At 34.6% G+C, this 8,980-nt stretch overlaps 1 protein-coding gene across 1 annotated transcript; it reads right to left on the bottom strand.

Moving 5' to 3' along the window:
* Positions 1-3,794: 3,794 nt before the first annotated feature.
* Positions 3,795-6,219, bottom strand: LOC146738976 (plexin-A1-like). Its single transcript, XM_085503999.1, has 5 exons — positions 6,184-6,219; positions 5,787-5,992; positions 5,479-5,572; positions 4,011-4,953; positions 3,795-3,887 (listed from the first exon to the last, which is right to left on the bottom strand). The coding sequence occupies exons 1-4, from the start codon at positions 6,217-6,219 to the stop codon at positions 4,837-4,839; spliced, it is 453 nt and encodes a 150-aa protein (XP_085360125.1). The 3' UTR covers positions 3,795-3,887; positions 4,011-4,836.
* Positions 6,220-8,980: the final 2,761 nt, after the last annotated feature.

The following is an 8,980-nucleotide window of genomic DNA, read 5'->3' as shown; positions in this document are numbered from 1 at the left end:
ATGTTCATCGACTGCTTCTAGTGCAAATATTTTACACACATAGGAATAGGCAGCATAGCTCAAACTTGTTGCTGTATCCAGGGAAAATAACTTCTGCCACAACTTTTCTTCATCATCGTCAGTGTATGGTGCTGCCTGTCGCTTCTGCAAAGATATCCCGTATTTGTCAATATTCTTCAAAACACCATCGAGCATTTTATGGAATTCGATGAATTCTAAGAATTGTGTATCCATGAAACGTAGATCAGGACGTAGAAATTCATCGCATAGATATCGTTGTATAGAACTACATAGCACGTGGAGACAACCGAACGGGTATTCGATGCCGTCTTGTCTGGGCACCTCCACGACGAAACGACACAACCAGACGGTTAGTTCTTTCGCATGTATCTCGTGGCAAAGCTTGGTACGGTAATAACTGATTCGCTACTGGAAACACTGTACAACACGCTTTTCAACAGGCTCATTTCTGCCACGTCCCCATGCATCCCAAATAGAGACGCCCCAGTTAGTTGACTTGCGTGTGTTTGCAAGAATGCGCAATTCTTGTATTACAGTCAATTGTTCGTTACCAACCAAAGTGCAAATCTATCAAGCTCTTGTTTCTTAGTTAGCGTGCATCTTCTTAATCGTCCAGTGGCGTTTTGATATCAAACTGCGAACATAAACTTTTAATTTCGGGAGTATACTGAGAGTCGAAGACGTCCGAATAGGTGCCCATGCTGAAGTATTGCCAGAGTGCGAATGAATGACATGCTCGTGTTTTGCCGCACAAATTACAGACTGATCCACCTGGGTATGTGTAGTCAGTCTGTCGACCAATTAGATCATCGCATTACATCACGCATTACATTAAGTACCAATCAGAAGAAATAAATGCATACCCAGATGTAGGGCGATGGCTAATTCATATGCAGATACGTATTGGTCGACCACCGAATATCATCGCAAAACCTCGGATATTTTTTATTTGTATTCCCATTTGCTCTTATTTCGTTATTTTTTAAGTCGGTAATTGAACGGGTTCTCGTAGGTATACATTTCTAAACTTTAATATTGTGGGTAGAATTGTGTAAACCTTACGAGGCCGAAGGTGAATTTTAGAATTGTAAACCTACGAGAACCCGTACAATTATAAATATTTGTCCACCTCATGTATTCATGTGTTTTAACAACATACATAGTTAGACAGTATAACAGTTGACACATTATCAGTCCATATTGCTATATATATTTTTTTTATATATGCTACACTTTATACTTCTTATATACTATATAATTACAATAATTCACATAATAAACACTCCATCGACAGGGACCACCTGAACTGTATATGTAAACCTATCTGAGGCACATCCCCAAAACAGGGGTATGAATATATGTTCACAAAAATGACATTGCAAATGTATTCTTGCCATTTTTTGTAGGTGCAAATAAAAACAACACAATAATGAATACCCGGACACACTACGTCTCTCCTAAAAAATCACTTACATATCTCAATCGCCTGAGCGAAGCCGCGGGGTTCTGTCATATATATTTTGTATACAGTTACATCATAGTATAGTTTTAACAATCGCTCGATAGTTTGGCTATAGCTCTGTATTATTGACATGATATATCGGTCTCGGTATTTAATTGGCGGATAGTGATTATGAATAATTACCAGTTCTAATGTATGTAGAAAGATGTTCCACGAAAGACATTTTCATACTAACAACACTGGAAATGGTCTGACAAATTGCGTTTCTTTGAATACTAACATTCGTTCACTTCGTACCACACAGAGTCTCTTCATAGCAGACGGCCGCTTCTACCTAACGGTCACTTCGTACAACACTTCGTTCTAAGCCACTTCGTGTGGTGCTCTTTTTACGTCTTTGCACGTACGACATAAATATTTTGTCCCAAGTAATTACGTTCCTAGGTTACGACGTTTGTTATAAATGAGGTACGGATACAACAAGTTGACTGTTATGCACATCTTTGAATTATGCTACTTCAACGTACATCGGAGGCTTGTCAAAAAGAAAACAATTAGTCAATTCTAGCATTGTGTGTAATTTTCTTCATTGTAGCTTAATTCCTTTTTATGTATGGCAGTATGTACTCGCTGCATAACGTTGAAATTGTGGTAATTCTACAGTGTGTGTTACATTATATCACAGAACAAAACATCGAAGAAAGTTGGAACACAGATTGTGATTGTCGGAGTTAGGCATTTTTTGGACTTTCAGTGTGGTTGCCAGTGGTGGCGCATATTCATATCTGTAAATTGCAATTATATCGCACGTTGATCGGTATTTTAAGCACACAGCCTTTACGTGGAAGACCACGTTTATTATTCATATTTATCGTTATGATATTGCCAGATGTATTAACATGTATGACATTTTAACCTGCTAAGACTACTATTAAGAAAGGAGTATTTCTATCATGGAATTGTTAATAATGCTGTGCGTAGCTGTCATGCAGATCATCAAAACGCCGGTAAAGTCGTATATGTTGGTCCGTGCGTAATGCTTGTATTTCAGTATTCCACGAGTATGTGTAAACATTATCGATGATAATGACCTGTTTTTTTTTAATTTTAGATTCACAAACTGAAATGTGATATAGAATCTAAAATTGAAAATGCTTAATCTATGATATTCTGTCATATTTTTTGAGTAGTCAATTGAGAAATATAAAATCGAATTGATGCATGAACTTCATTTATATTTATTCGTACAGAGAAATGTTTACAAAGATTATTTGTGCACCAGACACTGCAAAGTAGTATGTAATGTAGCGTAATGTAAAGATATTACAATATAACATAATCTACAAATGATAAATGTATAATACATTAAAAAACGTTAATTTCATCATACCAGAAAAAAGCATATCTCCGTCGGCGAGTTGTTGGGGCGTGGTTTGTTTTATATTCCAAAATACATATATGATTTATTACTTCTGACAGTGGTTAACAATGATAAAACTGTTTTGTTTTTTCAATTATAGAAATATGAAATATATAAACACTGGTTAGAATGCAAATGATTCAGATACATAATGATGAATTTATATTTTTTGTCAATTCACAATGATGATGATAACATCATTTTCATTTCAACAGATTTTAATCAAAATATATAGTCATTCGGTAAATAATATGTTGTCTCAGTATAATAGTATATATATATATATATATATATATATATATATATATATATATATATATATATATATATATATATATATATATATATATATATATATATATATATATATATATATATATGTACTTTATGTATTGCCACAGTTGCCACAGTAAAAACACACATGCATACATGACAATTATTATTTCGTTTCGATTTGTTGTGTGTCTGAAGTAGAACGATCAATCTCTTCATAATTACTTGTCTCCTGTTGCTTGGTAACTGCAGGTTTGTTTAGTGATTGATACTGACTAGCATCACAGGGCTGCAATGATTCATATTCACGTGAAATAAGCGTTGTTGCCAATGCTTGATAATCACTGGTAACTTCGGGTTGTAATGTTTGATAGTCACTCGATGTACACATGATATCAACTCCTTCATTTGGTATTTCAGAAACAGGTGTTTGTAGTTCTTCCTCAGCAGTTGAACCACGTGGATCTGTCGTGTTTTCATCCTTAATATCATTGAGTTTAATGTCCATGTTCAGAACATTTCTTCGTAAGTCATTGATCTTTCTCACACTATTAATATGTTCACGCTGATATATGACAATAACTACTACGATTACAATCAATAATAAAAATGCCACAATAGACTGACTACAATAAGAATGATATTAGGACCCGACGTCTGGTCCATATAAGAAAAATATCCAATGAAGAAGTCAAGGTTTCCAACAACAACCTGGAGAAAAAAAATGTAATTCAATTGAACGTATTGATGACAAATTCGAGTTTACTATACAATACCACATTAACATTATCACGATAGTTGATTTGGTGAATGGGAATATAGAATATATCTTACCATCACTTTAGGTAAATTGTTAATAGTTGCGGTGCCATTAATATCCACGCCTCTGGGTTGTGATTCAGGAGGTATACAGTATAATATAGTATTATCAATACCTGTTACATTACATATCTCAGTTCCAATGTATACGGTCATTTCATCCCTCGTACTGGCCAGATTGAGGTTCTCTCCCTGAATACAAATATCGAAGCCACCATGCAATCAGACATGCAATCAGACGGACATAATATATACCATAGAAAGTGTTAATATACGGCCAGTAATTCGACATTGTAATGTGGGTAAATGTTGTAAATATTCACTGTTGCCTATAACATATGTTATAGCACTATTAGATTTTCCTCTCTCTTAAATGTTTACTTTGGTAGCCGTCATACCACTTAAACACAAACCATTATAAATCAAACTCTACACATGCGCCAATTTGGAATTGTGCTAACTCACAAAATACGTTAGACTGTGTCAGCGTTGGTAGTAAATATAACGTGATATACAATGTTCTGGTATACAACCATATACGAACCAATACTAGATAGTTTCGAGGGACAAATTGCGTCATTTTGGGAGATTGCACGGTTTGTTATTTAAACATTTTCTATACATGCCATTCATATTCTTATTGCTTCTAAATGTAGAAACAATTTACCTTGATATAGAGTTGCTCTCCTTCAAAGTGGCTGATATGTGCTTCATTATCAAATCTAAAATAAACTGGGTCAATGTAGATTTTGAAATATAACTGGGGAAGACTGCGTAGCTCGTGTACATCGTCCATTATAAATCCTATTGTCACATCTACACAAGTGTCACCGCATGTCGATCATTTAGATTGTGATGACTCATCTGATCTCATCTGATTGGGTTGTGTTGGTGGTGGATATGGTACATATGGAGTTATGCATATCATACTGGTATCGGACAATACTTCACATGGATCCTGTAATATAAATTAATCACACTTAATATTGTCTGCTATCATATGTGTATATTCGCTATCACCTTAATGTCACAGTGTTGTAATATGCATTTCATATATCTGTGTGATATGGTACCACAGTCTTAGGTCAGATTTGCTGCTAATGTAAATCGGAATCTTTTTGAGACAAGTAAAAAGTGACAGCAATTTGATTAAATCTGATGTATTGTATGTATTTTATTAGTACTTTATTTCATCAAATGAATAACGAAATAAAATATAGCATAGTATATTAGTAATAAATATATATTTGAAAAACTTTGAAAATAATATGGTTTCACAAATTTATTCTTTTCTGCTTTCATGTTATGTCGAGAATTTCGCACCGTCTACTGTGTATTCATTTGAAGGATTCATAGAGAATTTTTTACAACTCAGCAGCAATTTCACTAACAGAACAATAAAATGAAATACACAAAAAATATATTATACGCTAGTATTTTTTCGATGGTGTTCTAGCGTCTAGAGAATCAAAAAATAACTCACTGAGGTATAGGCTTCTTGGTATATGTAAATTATTAGTTTAGGCTCCTGAATTGAACCAAAATTTGTTCCATAAATACTAACATGTCGACCTCCACTGAAAGTTAAATTCAATAAAATAAATCAATAAATAAATAATCAATCAATCATACACACAGCGGCCATTGGTTAACAAAAGCTGAAAACATCCAACTAAAACCTCTTTACGCATCATTGTTTTTTATCTCATGAAATCAGGCAACGCGGTCAGCAACCGAATAATCAAACTAATGCTTGTAGATTGTGTCTGTATATGTGGAAGTTACCCTTACCTGAACATACTTTCCTCTTTTGAAATACTGAGTACTGTAGGATTTTCTGTGTACTCATATGTTATTCCATTAATTGGCCGTGCAGCGCCATCGAAATACACTGTAATCGTTGCACTATCTGTTTGTTGATGTGTTGGGGATATACATGCAATAATTGTACTATTCACTAAATCACTATGGACGAATAGAAAAATAGAAAAAAAAAACTGATTTTAATAAATACATTTGTGTCATATAGATGCACTATTTATTTGTTGATTTATATATGTCGAAACATGTGAATACATACTGACATTACTCCCCTGTTACCTTTTAACTGTACACAGTGATCCATCAATAAATGCTGTTATATTCCTTCCAGCATTCATATATTTTCCTGATATCACTATTCTAGTACCTCCTGCTTTGGGACCAATCTTGGGAATAAAGTCATTTTGATCTGCGCATGACCATGAAGGCTTGAGCAGCTCTTGTGTGCTCCTCCGTGTTTGGCTAACCATTTACCTGTACCAACAGTGATATCAGTAAGCGAATGCGTATTTCAATAGACACTGAATAACACCAGAAGATACCCGAAGCTGTCTTTTAGCAAGAATTATGCCAGGCAGAAGGAAAAATTTGCGAAATTTGAGTGGTGCACGTTCGTTGACGCCATTCATTACCAGTCCTGTAAATGTGCCACGTGGGTCATCCCCACTTGCTGCCGGTGAAGACAAAGCCAGCGTGAGTACTACTGCTTCTAGCAACGATACTGAGGTCGGAAATAATGAAGATTTTCAAACATTTGTGAGAAATGCGTTTGAACGTTTAGAAAAAAAAATCGAAGAAGGCGTACATAAGCAGATTAGTGTTACAAGCAGGGTGGATACGATTGAAAAACAGCAGTCCGAAGTTGAAAAGTCTGTGGAATTTCTGCACGACAGTGTTGTGCAGTTAAACAAGGATAAAATAGCATTGGAGGAGAAAGTTAGAAGGATGGAAGAAGAAATTTGTCACCTTAAAACCGAAAATAAAGAGATTAGAGAAGATGGTATCCGGCAACAAAGATATTCAAGGAGTTATAATTTACGTTTCGGAGGGGTGAAAGAAGCTGAAAACGAAAACTGTTTACAAACTATTGCCAACATATTATGTGATCAGTGTGGTTTTGAAAATGCTAAAGATATGCTGGAAAACGCTCATAGAGTCCCCACAGTTAAACGGGCAACTACCAATGCGGATCCGAATAGACCTGCTCGCCATATTATTGTCAAGTTTTTGCGTAGGCCTCAGCGTTTGGAGGTGTTCAAAAAGGCGAAAACGTGTCTCCGTGGTAACATATTCGTGACGGAAGATTACTGCCAAGCCGATTATAAATTAAAGCGTGGGTTGAGATCAGTAATGGAAAATGCGTATAAAACGGGACAGAAACCATACTTCAGTAATGGTCGCTTATTTATTAACGGTAAGCTGTATGTGACAAATAATTAAATTAAGAATCGTTATCTGTGCATTGTTACCACTGCTGATTTGATTTTGGGGACAAAATACAGTCCTCGCTTTGTATGGATTTTATTATATTAATTACCGGACGGGTGTAATTATTATCACTGCTGGTTTGTTTTACAGTATTATGTTTAAATTTTGCCTAGCGGATGGATAGTTAAACCCATTCTATTCTTTAATGCTTTGGGTTTTTCTCTTTTTGTTTTATTTGTTTTTGTTTCGTGGGTGTCTGTGTTTTATTATCAGAGTATTTTTTTATGAAATATGTAATCATTGTGACTTATGCCAGAATTGAATTTTATCTCATTCAATGTACGGGGATTACAGGGATATAAAAAGCGAATGAAAATTTTCAGCTGGATTAGGAACTCGAAAGCTAATATTATTCTGCTTCAAGAAACGCATAGTCTAGAAAAAAATGATCATTTGTGGTGCTCACAGATTAAAGGTAATGTGATATTTTCTCATGGGACGGGGGGATCAAGGGGTGTCATAATAATTATTAGAAATATAGAATGCGAGGTGAATAGTGTTATTAGGGATTCAGAGGGTCGTTTGCTAATTATTCGGATAACCATTGAAGATAATAATTTTCTTATTATAAATACATATGGCCCGAATTACGAACTTGATCATTGTAATTTTTTAAACATCGTTAACAAAAATCTACACAAAATGAATATTAACCCTGATACTCAAATAATTTGGGGAGGTGACCATAATTATGCATTGGATATTGTTTTGGATCGTAAAGGGGGGAATCCAAGAGTATGGCGGCGATCATTAGATTGGTATAATAAACTAATGGAAAAATTTAGCCTCATTGATATCTGGTGTATACAAAACCCAAACTCTCGTTGCTTTACATGGAGTCGTTACAGACCTGAACTCATACAGAGTAGAATCGATTATTTTTTGATTAGTGAATCATTGCAATCTTCTGTATTATCTTCTTCAATGAAACCAGGATTGAAGTCAGATCATTTGGCAATAACTCTCTCCATTTCAATAAAAACATCAAAACGAGGGCCCTCATATTGGAAATTTAACTCTAGTTTAGTGAATGATAGCGTGTATATCGAACAAATCACATACAATTTTCCATTATGGTTACAAAAATATAACAATCTGAGAAATCCCCTTCTAATTTGGGATTTAATGAAATTTCGTATAAGGGGTCTTACAATTACCTATTCAAAGAAAAGAGCTGCAGAAAAAAGAAAGAAGATTCAGAAACTAAATGTTGAAATACTAGCCTTGGAATTGGAATATAATTCGGATCCATCGGAACAGTTGTTGGATAGGCTTGAAGGCAAAAGAAAATCACTAGAAGAAGAATATGACTATATAACGGAAGGGTGTATAATTAGGTCGAGAGCAGATTGCTACGAATTTGGGGAAAAAAATTCAAAATATTTTTTAGGCCTAGAAAAGACTAACCAGACTAAAATTCAGATAAATAATTTAATTGATATATCAGGAAATATAATACATGGGGAAAAGAATATTTTATCAGAAATCGGGAAATTTTATTCAGAATTGTTCCGATCAAAAGTTGTGACTGATAATACAAACATTGAGACATTTTTGAACCCATTGAGACTTCCCCATTTAAAAGAATCTGACAAAAATTTGTGTGAGGGTCCAATTACATTGAAGGAAGCTTACGAGGCTCTGCAAAAAATTCCAAATAATAAAACACCGGGGAA

Source organism: Saccoglossus kowalevskii, chromosome 9 (genome assembly GCF_978046115.1).
Source record: "Saccoglossus kowalevskii chromosome 9, keSacKowa6.1, whole genome shotgun sequence".
Taxonomy (NCBI): Eukaryota; Metazoa; Hemichordata; class Enteropneusta; family Harrimaniidae; genus Saccoglossus; species Saccoglossus kowalevskii.
Note: the sequence above shows the minus strand (reverse complement) of the source record. Positions and strands in the feature narration are given on the sequence as shown.

Bases quoted from the DNA above. Each gene is read 5' to 3' on its own strand.
- LOC146738976 (XM_085503999.1), bottom strand. From the start codon at position 6,219: ATGACTTTATTCCCAAGATTGGTCCCAAAGCAGGAG. The intron at 5,993-6,183 runs GTACTAGAATAG...TATTAAAATCAG, and splicing joins GATTGGTCCCAAAGCAGGAG to TTTTTTTTTTCTATTTTTCT. The intron at 5,573-5,786 runs GTAAGGGTAACT...TTTAACTTTCAG, and splicing joins AAAGAGGAAAGTATGTTCAG to TGGAGGTCGACATGTTAGTA.